This window comes from Chlamydotis macqueenii, chromosome 2 (genome assembly GCF_036417535.1).
Source record: "Chlamydotis macqueenii isolate bChlMac1 chromosome 2, bChlMac1.mat, whole genome shotgun sequence".
Lineage (NCBI taxonomy): Eukaryota > Metazoa > Chordata > Aves > Otidiformes > Otididae > Chlamydotis > Chlamydotis macqueenii.
Window position 1 is genome coordinate 163,209,739 of NC_141557.1, and position 17,669 is coordinate 163,227,407.

A 17,669-nucleotide genomic window follows, 5' to 3' on the forward strand; every position below is an offset into this window, starting at 1 on the left:
CCAACAGACATGGGTACAAACTGAGAAGCCAGAGGGGCACCGAGACACCCACAGAGCACACCCAACAGGAAAAGCCAGGCCTAAAGAGGCTTAGCGAGCTGGGAGCAAGGCGCAGAGTGACCGGACGTGATGGAAGGGGGAGTCTGTCCTCACGTGTGGCACACCTCCAGAGCCCAGACCAGCTGCCAGGGCTGCCAGGAACTGGGGCCCCAGCGTCACAACACACCCGCAAACCACAACACACCAGTGACAGAGGATGACCTCACTGACGACACGCCGCCTCTTCCACCTCTTGGTGGCATCTCCTGCCCGCCCGGACACGAACCATCAACACCAGGACTCCGGCTTCTCATTCGCTCACTTAAAAGCTGCCGCCAGGGTCGGATGGACACGTACCCAACAGGAGCACACGAAAATGAGAATTGTGGCACGGGAAACACCCCTGGCCTCATTGCTGGCGTGGCTGTGGCACCACGCAAGGACGCCTTGCTGAAAAATGCCGTCATGCTCCAACGCTGTCCCGCCCCTTGGGGAGCAGCATAAAAGCCGGCCCAGCGCCTCTCTCCCTCACACACTTCTCCTGACGCCTTCTCCTCCACGCTCAACAAGGTGAGCCTCAAGCCCCTGCCCCTCCTTCTCCTGCCCCACCTGCCCCGCCTCTGCCAGCACGCTCTGCCCCAGCCCCAGCAGCCCTCACCCCTCCCCACCACCACGCTCCCCACAGCCCCACACCAGGCCTCCCCACTCCCTCGCCCTCCGCAAACACCGCCCCCAACACCCCCACGCCCCTCCGCTTTCTCAACACCCTCTCTTCCAGGGCCCCTCCACACCACACACATGGCCTGCTACGACCTCTGCCGCCCCTGCGCACCCACCCCGCTGGCCGACAGCTGCAACCAGCCCTGCGTCAGGCAGTGCCAGGACTCCCGCGTCCTCATCCAGCCTCCCGCCGTGCTGGTCACCCTGCCAGGACCCATCCTCAGCTCCTTCCCCCAGAACACCGCCGTCGGATCCTCCGCATCGGCTGCCGTGGGCAACGTCCTCAGCGACCAGGGAGTGCCCGTCTCCTCCGCTGCCGCTGGCTACGGCTACGGCTTTGGAGGCCTGGGCTGCTTCCGTGGCACAAGAGGCTGCTACCCCTGCTAAGGGCCCTCGCCAGTACAGCAACCACCTACACCTTACAAGCCACAGCATGGATTGTGGACGCATCTACGGGCCCTTCTTGGCACATGGACTCACCCTTCACAGCTCCTCCTCTGAAACCATCGAGCAAGGAAGCAGAGAAGGGGACAGCCCAAGCTGCCCGGAAACGTGGCCCACGTGCCGCCTGCTCTTCTACTTGCTTCTTTGCATCGCCCCTTCTGCCATGGCCAGTACACTGCGCTGCAAACATTGGTTCCCAGTGCTGTGGCAATATCTCTGCAAGGAAAGAACCTCGGCTGATGGTCACCCTACTTGCACCTTAGACCCTCTCCCTTCCACTTGCTGCTCCGGCTTCTTCAATACTTTCCCTTAATAAAGTTTTCCTGCGTTCCAGCATCAGATGCCTCCTCTGCCTTTCTTCTTTCTCTGCTTTTCAAGGCTCTTCCAACCGGCACAAAGCTAGGGCTCAGGAGGCCATCATGGTGGGTGACTAAGGGTCACAAGAACCTCTCCTACAATGTCTGTCAGCAGCTGAGGGGCTTCCAGAACGTGACATAAGCCCATCGCTGGCTCAGACAAAGCCGTAACAGGACAACGCTCCCCTGCGCACGCCTCTGATGAACTCTCCCCATGCCAGCACACACTTGACTCTTCCCCAGCAGGACTCTCCAGCACTCCCAGCACACACAACCACACAGTTATCCAGTTCCGCAGGAACTCTGCAGAGCGCGTGCTTCAAACTCCCCTGATCAACCACGGCCCCCACAGCAGGTTGTCCGGAACCATGGACCTTTTCTTATCTCCCAGGACAGAGACTCCACCACCTCTTCCACTCTTCTCACCTTGGAAAAGCCTTGCCCTCTTCGCCCACGGATTTCCATCTGGTTTCACTTCTGCCCATGACTTCCTGTCCTGGCAGTGCGCACTGCGGAGAAGAGCCAGGCTCCCCTGACTTCATTCCCTCCCATATGGGATTTAGGAACAGTGATGACACCGTCCCTCTGCGTTCTTCTCTCCTGGCTAAACAATCCCAGCTCTCTCACCCTCTCCTCAGAGGAAAGACACTCAAGGACCTTCAGCATCTTGGAGGCCCTGCTCTGGTCTTGCTCCACTGACTCCATGTCCTTCTTCCACTGAGGAGCACAGACCTGCACACAGAACCCCACAGTGCTCCTCACCAGTGCTGAGGAGACAGCAAGGGTCACCTCCAACGACCGGCTGGCAACTCTTTTCCTAATGCTGCCCTGGAGACTGGTGGCCCCTTTTGTCACAAGGCTTCCCTGCTCCCTCATGGTCCATTTCTTCTCCACCAGGACCACGAGGTCCTTCTCTGCCAAGCTGCTTTCTAGCCAGTTGGTTCCCCTCCATTCCTGCTACCTGGAGTGACTCCTGCCCAGAAACGGGACTTGGCTTCTCCCCTTGCTCAGCTCCATGAGATTCCTCTCTGTGCAGGGCAAGGAAATCAGGTACATCCCTCAGCACTCGTAGGTTCACACCATCTTTCCCTTTAAAGGACAAGGCAATCATCAGGCACAGTCGACACCGGCTCACAAAGGGAAAGTGCTGTCTAATTAATTTGATGTCCTTCTATGGTAAGGTCAGCCATGTCCTGGATGAAGGGATGGGATGGATGTAGTTCTTCTGGAGTTCAGCAAGGCTTTTCATCCTGTCCCTCAGAGCAGCCTTCTGCTCAAGTTGTCCAGCTGTGAGATGAGCAGGTACACGATGCGCTGGGTGAGGCACTGGCTGAAGGGCAGGGCTCCAAGGGTTGTAGTGAATGGGGCTACATCTGGCTGGCCACCGCTCACCAGTGCTGCTCCTCAGGGCTCCATTCTAGGGCCAGTTCTGTTCCAGATTTTGATCAATGAGCTGGATGTTAAGATACCTGAAAGCATCCAGAGGAGGCCAAAGCAGCTCACGGAAGGGCTGGAATGCTGGAATGAACACACTGCAACAGGCTTCCTAGAGAGGTGGCTGATGCCCCAGGATTTCGGTGTTTCAGAGGCAGCTGGACAATTCCCCTACTGACGCGCTGTAACGTGTGGTCAGCCCTGAAGTGCTCAGGCAGCTGGACCCTTCCAACCTCACTGCTCTGGTCTGCTCTATTCTGCTTCATCACCCTACGGCGCGCAAACATCACCTCGAGGTTCTCAGGCGCACAGCCCAGCATCCACGTCTCCCATTTCCCCTCCGCTACGTCCAATCCCCCTCCGGCCCCACAAACTCTGCCCAGAGAAATGGCCTCACCCCAAATTAAGCCCCCAAAGGCCATAACTCCCCAGCCTCCCCCGCCGCCTGGTCCCACTCCCCCCGGGGCTCTCACCGGCCCCACCAGCCCTCCCACAGCTCCCGGCCCCACGGCCGCAGCCCTCCCGCCCCACAGCCACGCACTGCCTCCACACCCACAGCAACCAGCCAATCAGGGGGTACATAACTAACTGCCAGTCTGGGGGCAACAACCAACCGGCCAATCAGGGGGCAGCTGACAGGTCTCAGCTGCTGCAGAAGCTTCCAGAAGCTCCCAGAAGGCAGCAGGCTGGACCCAAAATCAACACCTCCCCTACACTGAAGAGAGAATTGTCACCAAACAGCCCCAAAACCACTGCCGGGAGGGGTGGGGGGTGAACGGGGGAACGGATGAGGAGAAAAGCTGCCGAGAACCAAACCAAACGCCTGGCACACAAGCGGTCGGGGGACTCGGAGGGGTCGGAGGGAGGGAAATGCCCGGGTTAAACAGCTCTGCCCCGAACCAGCTGCCGTCAACAACCACGGCAACAGACCCTGCGCTCCTTGGCCCTGCTGCAGGGGGCCGGGGACACCCATACGAGGTCCCCTGTCACGGCCCCCCCTTGCTGTGGTCCCCACCCCTCTGCTGTGAGGTCACACAGAACCCCCTCTGTGACGTCACCATCCTCCTCGCTCTGGGGTCCCTGAGGCACAGCACGGGGCACTGAGGGCCAGGGGCAGGAACCAGCCTGTGACCCTGCTCTGCTGGGGAGATGGGGCTCTGTGCTGGGGTGACCTTGGATGGATGGCACGTGCCCACCAAGCCGCTCTGTCACTTCCCTCCTCCAATGTACAGCGGGGAGAAAAATGTGACAAAAGGCTCCTGAGTCGAGATAAGGACAGGGAAGGCACTCACCAATTAATGTCACGGGCAAAATGGAACTGAATGGGGGAAATGAACCTAATTAACCGCCAATCAAGAGGCAGAGTAGGATCATGGGAAATAAATCTTAAGAAAACCTTTTCCTGACCCCTCCCTTCTTCTAGGCTCAACTTCACTCCCAGGTTCTCCACTTCTACCCCCGAGCGTCCCAGGGGAAGCAGGAACGGAGGTGGCAGTCAGTTCATCACGCCCTGCATTTGCTGCTGATCTTGCTCACAGTCTTCCCTTGCTCCAGCCTGGGGTCCCACCCACGGGAGACAGTCCGTCACAAAGTTCTCCGCTGTGGCTCTTTCCCACAGGCTGAAGTTCTCCTCAACACACTCCAGCATGGCTACTTTCCACGGGGTACACTCTTCAGACAAGGACTGCTCCAGCGTGGGCCCCACGGGATCACAGCTCCTGCCAGGAGTCTGCTTCAATGCCGGGTCTCCACGGAGTCACAGCCTGCGTTGGGCACAACCATCTGCTCCAGCATCAGGTCCTCGAAGGGCAGCAGGTGGATATCTGCTGCTCCATGGACCTCCACGGACTGCAGGGAGGCAACCTGCTTCACCATGGTCTTCACCAGGGGCTGCAGGGGAATCCCTGCTCTGGCGTCTGGAGCACCTCGTCCTCCTCCATTACTGACCACGGAGCTTGCAGAATTTTTTATCCCACACATTCTCTGTTGTCTCTTCCATCTGCCCTTTGACGGCACGTTTTTCCCTTCTTTAATAAATTAGGACAGTGGCCCTACCACCATCGCTGATTGGCTCAGCGTTGGCAAGCGGCAGGTCCATCTCCGACTCAGCTGGAAATGGCTCCATCAGAGATGGGGGAAGCTTCTGGCACCTTCTCACAGAAGTCACCCCTGCAGACCCCCACTCCAAAACCTTGCCACACAAACCCAGTACTCACAGCTGAAACCTTACAGGTACGAAGGGGCACCAAGACACCCATCACGCCCAACAGGAAAGGCCAGGCCTAAGACAGGCTTAGCAAGCTGGAGACAACGCGGGGAGGATGTGAATGTGTTGGCAGGGCACTCCATTGAGCCCAGCACACCTAAAAGCTGAGACAGCATTCCAGGGCTGCGAGGAAATGGGGTCCCCTCTTCACAACGCACCCACAAACCACACCACACAAGGGCCACCGGATGAGCTGAATGGTGACACCTCACCTCTCCTGTGCTTTGGTCGTGTCTGCCAAAGGCCCTGACACGCGCATCCCATGGAATTGTTCCCAAATGCCTACTCTCACTTCAAAGCTGCCGCCAGGGTCGGATGGACACGGCCTCAAGAGAAGGACACAGAAAAGGGAGTGTTGTGGGCAGGAGAACACACCCCACCTCATTCCCTGTGAGGCGGTGCCGTGCCAGAGCTGCTTGCTGCAAAACGCTGTCACGGCAAAGGTGTCTGAGCCCTCGGGCACCTGGGGAGCAGCATAAAAGCCGGCCCAGCGCCTCTCTCCCTCACACACTTCTCCTGACACCTTCTCCTCCACGCTCAACAAGGTGAGCCTCAAGCCCCTGCCCCTCCTTCTCCTGCCCCACCTGCCCCGGCTCTGCCAGCACGCTCTGCCCCAGCCCCAGCAGCCTTCACCCCTCCCCACCACCACGCTCCCCACAGCCCCACACCAGGCCTCCCCACTCCCTCGCCCTCCGCAAACACCGCCCCCAACACCCCCACGCCCCTCCGCTTTCTCAACACCCTCTCTTCCAGGGCCCCTCCACACCACACACATGGCCTGCTACGACCTCTGCCGCCCTTGCGCACCCACCCCGCTGGCCGACAGCTGCAACCAGCCCTGCGTCAGGCAGTGCCAGGACTCCCGCGTCCTCATCCAGCCTCCCGCCGTGCTGGTCACCCTGCCAGGACCCATCCTCAGCTCCTTCCCCCAGAACACCGCCGTCGGATCCTCCGCATCGGCTGCCGTGGGCAACCTCCTCAGCGACCAGGGAGTGCCCGTCTCCTCCGCTGCCGCTGGCTACGGCTACGGCTTTGGAGGCCTGGGCTGCTTCCGTGGCACAAGAGCCTGCTACCCCTGCTAAGGGCCCTGACACCAACCACCCACACCCTGGAAGCCATCTCATGGATTGAAGACGCAACTCCAGGCCGTTGCTGGCCCATGGGCTCACCACCCGTGGCTCCTTCTCTCACGCCACAAAGCAAAGGAAGCACGGAAGGGGACCAGCCTGCATTGCCTGGAAACATGGCCCATGTGTCTCCTCCTCTTCTCCCACTTCATTTTTTGCATTTCCTCTTCTAGTATTCCTGGTATGCTCTGCTGCATCCACCTGCTGACAAGCCAAAGATCTCCAGGGTCCTCCACTGTGACACTGCAACCACAGAGCAGGAAGATCCTGGTGCTCTGGCAGCATCCAGCTCACACAAGGGACCTCGACTGATGGGCGCCTGACTGGCACCTCAGACTGGCTCCCTTCCACTTGGTGCTCCTGCCTTTTCACTCTTTTTTCCCCCTCAATAAAGTTCTCCTGCATCCCAGCCTGAGACGCCTCCTCTTCCTTTCTTGTCCCAAGGCTCTTCCTGTCTCACCCAGCAGAAAGCCAGGGCTCAACAGCCCACTGGGGTGGGTGGGAAAGGGCTACAAGCCTTCGCTTAGGAAGCGTGTCCCCAGCAACAACAACGCAGAGCAGCACAGGGCAGCTTCCAGAACTGACACAAGCCCTTCACACAGCCAAGCACAGTCTTGGACATGCCAAGGCACTTCTACCCATGCTTCTGAAGCAAGTTTCCCATGCCACCATGCACTTCACCAACCCTCTTCCCCAGAACGACTCTCTGCCCATCACAGCAGCAGAATCACTGCCAACAGAATCACTGAGTGCACAAGGAACCTCTGCAGAGCATCCAGTTCAACCCAACCTGCTCATGCAGGGTCACCTCAAGCCGGCTGTCCACGACCATGTCCTATGTCAGGTTTGCAGTATCACGAAGGAAGGAGACACCAACATCTCTCTGCACAACCGCTTCCACTGTTTGACCCTCACGCTGAAAAGGGGTTGCTTTCTCTTCCAAGCACACGACACATCTTAGCAGCTTTCTCCATTCCCCCTTGCCATGGCCGTGGGCGTGATGAGAAGAGACTGAATCCCCTGTCCCCATTCCCTTCCATCCAGGATTTGGACACATTGATGACGTCTCCACTGTGTCGCCTTCCCTCCAGACCAAAAACACCTGCCGGCTCTCCCACGTTCTCCTCAGATGAAGGATGCTCCAGGCCTATCAGCTCTTGGTGGTCATGTACTCAACTCACTAAGTCCATGTTCTTCTTCTGCTGGAAAGCCCTCGACTGGATGCAGGACTCCACACGGGGCCTCCCCAGTTCTAAAGAGAGAGTAACAGTTCAATTCTGCCCATCTGCTGGCAACGGTCTTCCCAACGCCACCCTGGAGACTCTTGGCCTCTTTTGCCCCAAGGGTGCTTTGCTGCCTGGCAAGGCAGCTTCTTCTCCACCAGCACCACAACGTCGTGCTCAGCAAAGCTGCTTTCCAGCCTGGTGGCCCACAGCATGTCCTGGTGACCAGCGCTGTTCCTACACAGATGCAGGACTCTGCATTTCCCCCTGCTGAACTTCAGGAGATTCCTCTCTGCCCCGTTCTCCAGCCTCTCCAGCTCCCTCTGAGTGGTGACACAACCACGTCGTGCCTCAGACACTCCTCCAAATTCTGCAGCATCTGATAACCAGCTCTGGGGGCACTCTGTCCCACTGCCCAGGGCGTCGATGAGGATGTTGAACAGTGGTGACCCCACGGATCTGAGTCCTGGGCTACACCACTTGAGACTGGCCTCCAACTGCACTTTGGGACACTCAGCACAAGCCTCTGGGCCCAGACCATCAACCACTGTGCACCCCACCTCACTGGCCACTTACGCAACCCACACCTTCTCAGCTTCTCTGTGACCACACAACGGGAGAAAGTGTCCAAGGCTTTACTGAAAACTTAGGTGAACACCAGCCACGGCTCTCTCTTAATCTGGAAACACTGTCACTTCAACATAATAGACATGGAGGTTGGTCAAGCACAATTTCTGTTTTGTAAATTCATGGCAGCCTTTCCCCACCACATTCTTGTCCTTCCTGGCCTTGGCATTGCTTGCTGGGACCATTTCAGCCATCACCTTCACCAGGGACGAGGTCAGGCTCACCAGCCTCTACTTTCCCAAATCTTCCTGATCTTCCCAAAGACAGAAGGACGATCAGCTCCCTTCCAGCCAGCAGGTACTGCTCCAAGGCAGCAAGACTTCTCCAAGATAATGGAGAGTGGCCACCCAGGGCCACTCACCAGCCAGGTCCGTCAGCACTCGTGGCTATGACCCCTCAGGCTGCATGGACTCACATACATCCAGTCCCCAAGCGCTCCTACCTGCCTCCTTTCATCTCCCTCAGCCACGAGCACTGCTGGCCTGACAAACAGCCTGCAAGAGCTTCCCCTCGGCTGAACTGCGGCAGGCCTTGCCATGCACCAACGCATGAATGCACGGCCATGCATCCACCACCATCACGGCCTCGGCTCTGCAGCCGCTGCTGCACGCTCACCTCCAGTGCCCTCTGCCAGCTCCACATCCTCTTTCTACCTGTCAGACGCTGTGCTCAGAAGCGGCCTCAGCCTTCGCAGCTCACCCCAAGTGAAGACCCCAAAGGCCCTGCTTCACCACATCCTCTCCCTGGTCATCCTGTTCCCCCTCTGCCTCTCGCCACACTCAGGGGCTCTCCACAAACGCACCGGGCCTTGCGAGGGTGATCCACATCAAGCACTGCGTCTCACCAGACCAAGGCTGCAAACGTGTCGGCCCCAGCTCAGGGCAGCGCTACGGAGGGGCCAACACCAGCCCTGGGGAGCATGGCGGGGCTCCTGATGGCACAGCGCGTGTGAGCTCTGAACCAACGCTGCCAGGACAACGTCCTGCTCTCCCACACAGCGCTCCTCGGCCTGACCACACTGTTACCTCCAGGGAGGGCACCAAGAGGCCACAGCCCCAAACAGGCGGCCTCCTTTCTCCCAGCTACAACCTTACAAGCAAGAGCGGCAATACGACACACACAGAGCACACCCAACAGGGAAGGCCAAGCTTAAGGACAGGCTTAGCGAGCTGGGAGCAAGGCGCAGAGTGACCGAACGTGATGGAAGGGGGAGTCTGTCCTCACGCGTGGCACACCTCGAGAGCCCAGACCAGCTGCCAGGGCTGCCAGGAACTGGGGCCCCAGCGTCACAACACACCCGCAAACCACAACACACCAGTGACAGAGGATGACCTCACTGACGACACGCCGCCTCTTCCACCTCTTGGTGGCGTCTCCTGCCCAGCTGGACACGAACCATCAACACCAGGACTCCGGCTTCTCATTCGCTCACTTAAAAGCTGCCGCCAGGGTCGGATGGACACGTACCCAACAGGAGGACACGAAAATAAAAATTGTGGCACGGGAAACACCCCTGGCCTCATTGCTGGCGTGGCTGTGGCACCACGCAAGGACGCCTTGCTGAAAAATGCCGCCATGCTCCAACGCTGTCCCGCCCCTTGGGGAGCAGCATAAAAGCCGGCCCAGCGCCTCTCTCCCTCACACACTTCTCCTGACGCCTTCTCCTCCACGCTCAACAAGGTGAGCCTCAAGCCCCTGCCCCTCCTTCTCCTGCCCCACCTGCCCCGCCTCTGCCAGCACGCTCTGCCCCAGCCCCAGCAGCCCTCACCCCTCCCCACCACCACGCTCCCCACAGCCCCACACCAGGCCTCCCCACTCCCTCGCCCTCCGCAAACACCGCCCCCAACACCCCCACGCCCCTCCGCTTTCTCAACACCCTCTCTTCCAGGGCCCCTCCACACCACACACATGGCCTGCTACGACCTCTGCCGCCCCTGCGCACCCACCCCGCTGGCCGACAGCTGCAACCAGCCCTGCGTCAGGCAGTGCCAGGACTCCCGCGTCCTCATCCAGCCTCCCGCCGTGCTGGTCACCCTGCCAGGACCCATCCTCAGCTCCTTCCCCCAGAACACCGCCGTCGGATCCTCCGCATCGGCTGCCGTGGGCAACGTCCTCAGCGACCAGGGAGTGCCCGTCTCCTCCACTGCCGCTGGCTACGGCTACGGCTTTGGAGGCCTGGGCTGCTTCCGCGGCACAAGAGCCTGCTACCCCTGCTAAGGACCCTGACACCACCCCTGACTCCAACCACCCACACCCTGGAAGCCATCTCATGGATTGAAGACGCAATTCCAGGCTGTTGCTGGCCCATGGGCTCACCATCCATGGCTCCTACTCTCACGCCACAAAGCAAAGGAATCACGAAAGGGGACCAGCCTGCATTGCCTGGAAACATGGCCCATGTCTCTCCTTCTCTTCTTCCACTTCATTTTTTGCATTGCCTCTTCTAGTATTCCTGGTATGCTCTGCTGCATCCACCTGCTCACAACTCAAAGATCTCCAGGGTCCTCCACTGTGACACTGCAACCGCAGAGCAGGAAGATCCTGGTGCTCTGGCAGCATCCAGCTCACACAAGGGACCTCGACTGATGGGCGCCTGACTGGCACCTCAGACTGGCTCCCTTCCACTTGGTGCTCCTGCCTTTTCACTCTTTTTTCCCCTCAATAAAGTTCTCCTGCATCCCAGCCTGAGACGCCTCCTCTTCCTTTCTTCTCCCAAGGCTCTTCCCATCTCACCCAGCACAAAGCCAGGGCTCAACAGCCCATTGGGGTGGGTGGGAAAGGGCTACAAGCCTTCGCTTAGGAAGTGTGTCCCCAGCAACAACAACGCAGAGCAGCACAGGGCAGCTTCCAGAACGTGACACAAGACTTTCAGTTGCATAAAGAGAGTCTTGGACCTGCACTCTCATGAGCTCTCCAGAACGTCCCCTGCCCTTGCAGGGTGCCTTATATGCAATCAAAGAATCATTCAGGTTGGAGAAGAACCATAACATCGACTCCAACTGTAAACCCAACATGGCCAAGCCTACCACTAAACCATGTCCCTAAGGGCCATGTCTACATGCGTCTTAAATATGGCCCTGGACGGTGACTCAAACACTTCCCTGAGGGCCCTGTTCCAGGGCTTGACAGCGCATTCGGTGAAGAATTTTTTTTCTAATATCCAGTCTAAATCTTCAGTGGCAGAACTTAAGCATCATGGAATGACAGAGTGGTTTGGGTTGGTAGGGACCTTCAAAGCCCACCCAGTCCAGCCTGTCAAGGTCCCTATCACTCATTATTATGCAGGACACACTGACACCCATGTCATTCCACTCTCCCTTCATGTAATTGTAGAGAAGCCTCCCTTTCTCCAGCCTAAACACCCTGACTTCTTCAACTGCTCTTCAACAAGTCTTGTTCTCTAGGTCCTTCAGAAGCTTTGTTGCTCTAAATTGCATGTGTCACACCAGAGCCGAAGCTGCAAGTCAGCCGGCCTCAGCTAAGGGGAGCGCTAGGGAGGGGCTACACCAGCCTTTAGGGAGCAAGGGAGGCCTCCTGACATCACAGGCATTGCAAACTCTGACCCAGGGCTGCCAGGACAAAGTCCTGCTCTCAGACTTCAGCCTGCTTGCCCTGCCACCCCCGTGGCAGCCTCCCGCCGTGCTGGTCACCCTGCCAGGACCCATCCTCAGCTCCTTCCCCCAGAACACCGCCGTCGGATCCTCCGCATCGGCTGCCGTGGGCAACCTCCTCAGCGACCACGGAGTGCCCGTCTCCTCCGCTGCTGCTGGCTACGGCTTTGGAGGCCTGGGCTGCTTCCGTGGCACAAGAGCCTGCTACCCCTGCTAAGGGCCCTCGCCAGTACAGCAACCACCTACACCTTACAAGCCACAGCATGGATTGAGGACGCATCTACGGGCCCTTCTTGGCACATGGACTCACCCTTCACAGCTCCTCCTCTGAAGCCATCCAGCAAGGAAGCAGAGAAGGGGACAGCCCAAGCTGCCCGGAAACGTGGCCCACGTGCCGCCTGCTCTTCTACTTGCTCCTTTGCATCGCCCCTTCTGCCATGGCCAGTACGCTGCGCTGCAAACATTGGTTCCCAGTGCTGTGGCAATATCTCTGCAAGGAAAGGACCTCGGCTGATGGTCACCCTACTTGCACCTTAGACCCTCTCCCTTCCACTTGCTGCTCCGGCTTCTTCAATATTTTCCCTTAATAAAGTTCTCTTGCGTTCCAGCATCAGATGCCTCCTCTGCCTTTCTTCTTTCTCTGCCTTTCAAGGCTCTTCCAACCGGCACAAAGCCAGGGCTCAGGAGGCCATCATGGTGGGTGTCTAAGGGTCACAAGAACCTCTCCTACAATGTCTGTCAGCAACTGAGGGGCTTCCAGAACGTGACATAAGCCCATTGCTGGCTCAGACAAAGCCGTAACCGGACTCTCCAGCACTCCCAGCACACACCACTACACAGTTATCCAGTTCCGCAGGAACTCTGCAGAGCGTGTGCTTCAAACTCCCCTGATCAACCACGGCCCCCACAGCAGGTTGTCCGGGACCATGGACGTTTCTTATCTCCCAGAACAGAGACTCCACCACCTCTTCCACTCTTCTCACCTTGGAAAAGCCTTGCCCTCTTGGCCCATGGATTTCCAACTGTTTTCACTTCTGCCCATGACTTCTGGTCCTGGCAGTGCGCACTGCGGAGAAGAGCCAGGCTCCCCTGACTTCATTCCCTCCCATACGGGATTTAGGAACAGTGATGACACCGTCCCTCTGCGTTCTTCTCTCCTGGCTAAACAATCCCAGCTCTCTCACCCTCTCCTCAGAGGAAAGATGCTCAAGGACCTTCAGTGTCTTGGAGGCCCTGCTCTGGTCTTGCTCCACTGACTCCATGTCCTTCTTCCACTGAGGAGCACAGACCTGCACACAGAACCCCACAGTGCTCCTCACCAGTGCTGAGGAGACAGCAAGGGTCACCTCCAACGACCGGCTGGCAACTCTTTTCCTAATGCTGCCCTGGAGACTGGTGGCCCCTTTTGTCACAAGGGTTCCCTGCTCCCTCATGGTCCATTTCTTCTCCACCAGGACCACGAGGTCCTTCTCTGCTAAGCTGCTTTCTAGCCAGTTGGTTCCCCTCCATTCCTGCTACCTGGAGTGACTCCTGCCCAGAAACAGGAATTGGCTTCTCCCCTTGCTCAGCTCCATGAGATTCCTCCCTGTCCAGGGCAAGGAAATCAGGTACATCCCTCAGCACTCGTAGGTTCACACCATCTTTCCGTTTAAAGGACAAGGCAATCATCAGGCACAGTCGACACCGGCTCACAAAGGGAAAGTGCTGTCTAATTAATTTGATGTCCTTCTATGGTAAGGTCACCCATCTCCTGGATGAAGGAAAGGACTTCAATTTAGTCCCTCACAGCAGCCTTCTGCTCAAGTTGTCCAGCTGTGAGATGAGCAGGTACACGATGCGCTGGGTGAGGAACTGGCTGAAGGGCAGGGCTCCAAGGGTTGTAGTGAATGGGGCTACATCTGGCTGGCCACCGCTCACCAGTGCTGCTCCTCAGGGCTCCATTCTAGGGCCAGTTCTGTTCCAGATTTTGATCAATGAGCTGGATGTTAAGATACCTGAAAGCATCCAGAGGAGGCCAAAGCAGCTCACGGAAGGGCTGGAATGCTGGAATGAACACACTGCAACAGGCTTCCTAGAGAGGTGGCTGATGCCCCAGGATTTCGGTGTTTCAGAGGCAGCTGGACAATTCCCCTACTGACGCGCTGTAACGTGTGGTCAGCCCTGAAGTGCTCAGGCAGCTGGACCCTTCCAACCTCACTGCTCTGCTCTGCTCGGGTCTATTCTGCTTCATCACCCTACGGCGCGCAAACATCACCTCGAGGTTCTCAGGCGCACAGCCCAGCATCCACGTCTCCCATTTCCCCTCCGCTACGTCCAATCCCCCTCCGGCCCCACAAACTCTGCCCAGAGAAATGGCCTCACCCCAAATTAAGCCCCCAAAGGCCATAACTCCCCAGCCTCCCCCGCCGCCTGGTCCCACTCCCCCCGGGGCTCTCACCGGCCCCACCAGCCCTCCCACAGCTCCCAGCCCCACAGCCGCAGCCCTCCCACCCCACAGCCAGGCACTGCCTCCACACCCACAGCAACCAGCCAATCAGGGGGCACATAACTAACTGCCAGTCTGGGGGCACCAACCAGCCGGCCAATCAGGGGGCAGCTGACAGGTCTCAGCTGCTGCAGAAGCTTCCAGAAGCTCCCAGAAGGCAGCAGGCTGGACCCAAAATCAACACCTCCCCTACACTGAAGAGAGAATTGTCACCAAACAGCCCCAAAACCACTGCCGGGAGGGGTGGGGGGTGAACGGGGGAACGGATGAGGAGAAAAGCTGCCGAGAACCAAACCAAACGCCTGGCACACAAGCGGCCGGGGGACTCGGAGGGGTCGGAGGGAGGGAAATGCCCGGGTTAAACAGCTCTGCCCCGAACCAGCTGCCGTCAACAACCACGGCAACAGACCCTGCGCTCCTTGGCCCTGCTGCAGGGGGCCGGGGACACCCATACGAGGTCCCCTGTCACGGCCCCCCCTTGCTGTGGTCCCCACCCCTCTGCTGTGAGGTCACACAGAACCCCCTCTGTGACGTCACCATCCTCCTCGCTCTGGGGTCCCTGAGGCACAGCACGGGGCACTGAGGGCCAGGGGCAGGAACCAGCCTGTGACCCTGCTCTGCTGGGGAGATGGGGCTCTGTGCTGGGGTGACCTTGGATGGATGGCACGTGCCCACCAAGCCGCTCTGTCACTTCCCTCCTCCAATGGACAGCGGGGAGAAAAATGTGACAAAAGTCTCCTGAGTCGAGATAAGGACAGGGAAGGCACTCACCAATTACTGTCACGGGCAAAATGGAACTGAATGGGGGAAATGAACCTAATTAACCGCCAATCAAGAGGCAGAGTAGGATCATGGGAAATAAATCTTAAAAAAAACCCCCTTTTCCTGACCCCTCCCTTCTTCCAGGCTCAACTTCACTCCCAGGTTCTCCACGTTCTACCCCCGAGCGTCCCAGGGAAGCAGGAACGGAGGCGGCAGTCAGTTCATCACGCGCTGCATTTGCTGCTGCTTCCTGCTCACAGTCTTCCCTTGCTCCAGCCTGGGGTCCCACCCACGGGAGACAGTCCATCACAAACTTCTCCACTGTGGCTCTTTCCCACAGGCTGAAGTTCTCCTCAACACACTCCAGCATGGCTCCTTTCCACGGGGTGCACTCTTCAGACAAGGACTGCTCCAGCGTGGTCCCCACTGGATCACAGCTCCTGCCAGGAGTCTGCTTCAATGCCGGGTCTCCACGGAGTCACAGCCTCCGTTGGGCACAACCATCTGCTCCAGCATCAGGTCCTCGAAGGGCAGCAGGTGGATATCTGCTGCTCCATGGACCTCCACGGACTGCAGGGAGGCAACCTGCTTCACCATGGTCTTCACCAGGGGCTGCAGGGGAATCCCTGCTCTGGCGTCTGGAGCACCTCGTCCTCCTCCATTACTGACCATGGAGCTTGCAGAATTTTTTCTTTCACACGTTCTCTGTTGTCTCTTCCATCTGCCCTTTGATGGCACGTTTTTCCCTTCTTTAATAAATTAGGACAGTGGCCCTACCACCATCGCTGATTGGCTCAGCATTGGCAAGCGGCGGGTCCATCTCCGACTCAGCTGGAAATGGCTCCATCAGAGATGGGGGAAGCTTCTGGCACCTTCTCACAGAAGTCACCCCTGCAGACCCCCACTCCAAAACCTTGCCACGCAAACCCAGTACTCACAGCTGAAACCTTACAGGTACGAAGGGGCACCAAGACACCCATCACGCCCAACAGGAAAGGCCAGACCTAAGACGGGCTTAGCAAGCTGGAGATAACGCGGGGAGGACGTGAATGTGTTGGCAGGGCACTCCATTGAGCCCAGCACACCTAAAAAGTTGAGACAGCATTCCAGGGCTGCGAGGAAATGGAGTCCCCTCTTCACAAGGCACCCACAAACCACACCACACACGGGCCACCGGATGAGCTGAATGGTGACACCTCACCTCTCCTGTGCTTTGGTCGTGTCTGCCAAAGGCCCTGACACGCGCATCCCATGGAATTGTTCCCAAATGCCTACTCTCACTTCAAAGCTGCCGCCGGGGTCGGATGGACACGGCCTCAAGAGAAGGACACAGAAAAGGGAGTGTTGTGGGCAGGAGAACACACCCCACCTCATTCCCTGTGAGGCGGTGCCGTGCCAGAGCTGCTTGCTGCAAAACGCTGTCACGGCAAAGGTGTCTGAGCCCTCGGGCACCTGGGGAGCAGCATAAAAGCCGGCCCAGCGCCTCTCTCCCTCACACACTTCTCCTGACGCCTTCTCCTCCACGCTCAACAAGGTGAGCCTCAAGCCCCTGCCCCTCCTTCTCCTGCCCCACCTGCCCCGGCTCTGCCAGCACGCTCTGCCCCAGCCCCAGCAGCCCTCACCCCTCCCCACCACCACGCTCCCCACAGCCCCACACCAGGCCTCCCCACTCCCTCGCCCTCCGCAAACACCGCCCCCAACACCCCCACGCCCCTCCGCTTTCTCAACACCCTCTCTTCCAGGGCCCCTCCACACCACACACATGGCCTGCTACGACCTCTGCCGCCCCTGCGCACCCACCCCGCTGGCCGACAGCTGCAACCAGCCCTGCGTCAGGCAGTGCCAGGACTCCCGCGTCCTCATCCAGCCTCCCGCCGTGCTGGTCACCCTGCCAGGACCCATCCTCAGCTCCTTCCCCCAGAACACCGCCGTCGGATCCTCCGCATCGGCTGCCGTGGGCAACCTCCTCAGCGACCAGGGAGTGCCCGTCTCCTCCGCTGCCGCTGGCTACGGCTACGGCTTTGGAGGCCTGGGCTGCTTCCGTGGCACAAGAGCCTGCTACCCCTGCTAAGGGCCCTGACACCACCCCTGACTCCAACCACCCACACCATGGAAGCCGTCTCATGGACTGAAGATGCCATTCCAGGCTGTTGCTGGCCCATGGGCTCACCATCCATGGCTCCTTCTCTCACGCCACAAAGCAAAGGAAGCACGGATGGGGACCAGCCTGCATTGCCTGGAAACATGGTCCATGTGTCTCCTCCTCTTCTCCCACTTCCTTCTTTACTTTGCCTCTTCGAGCATCACCGGTACTCTCTGCTGCATCCACCTGCTGACAAGCCAAAGATCTCCAGGGTCCTCCACTGTGACAGTCCAGCCGCAGAGCAGGAAGATCCTGGTGCTCTGGCAACATCCAGCTCACACAAGGGACCTCGACTGATGGGCGCCTGACTGGCACCTCAGACTGGCTCCCTTCCACTTGGTGCTCCTGCCTTTTCACTCTTTTTTCCCCCCTCAATAAAGTTCTCCTGCATCCCAGCCTGAGGCGCCTCCTCTTCCTTTCTTCTCCCAAGGC

General features: G+C 58.7%; 4 protein-coding genes across 4 annotated transcripts; all 4 read left to right on the forward strand.

Moving 5' to 3' along the window:
• Window positions 1–837: 837 nt before the first annotated feature.
• LOC147601889 (feather keratin 4-like) lies at window positions 838–1,146 on the forward strand. Its single transcript, XM_086742712.1, has one exon. It carries the CDS (start codon window positions 838–840, stop codon window positions 1,144–1,146), a length of 309 nt encoding a protein of 102 aa, XP_086598838.1.
• Window positions 1,147–6,032: 4,886 nt separating this feature from the next.
• Window positions 6,033–6,341, forward strand: LOC147601890 (feather keratin 4-like). The gene has a single exon (XM_086742713.1). It carries the CDS (start codon window positions 6,033–6,035, stop codon window positions 6,339–6,341), a length of 309 nt encoding a protein of 102 aa, XP_086598839.1.
• A 3,803-nt stretch (window positions 6,342–10,144) lies between these two features.
• LOC147601891 (feather keratin 4-like) lies at window positions 10,145–12,064 on the forward strand. The gene is made up of 2 exons (XM_086742714.1): window positions 10,145–10,430; window positions 12,018–12,064. Exons 1-2 carry the CDS (start codon window positions 10,145–10,147, stop codon window positions 12,062–12,064), a joined length of 333 nt encoding a protein of 110 aa, XP_086598840.1.
• A 4,792-nt stretch (window positions 12,065–16,856) lies between these two features.
• Window positions 16,857–17,165, forward strand: LOC147601892 (feather keratin 4-like). Its single transcript, XM_086742716.1, has one exon. It carries the CDS (start codon window positions 16,857–16,859, stop codon window positions 17,163–17,165), a length of 309 nt encoding a protein of 102 aa, XP_086598842.1.
• Window positions 17,166–17,669: the final 504 nt, after the last annotated feature.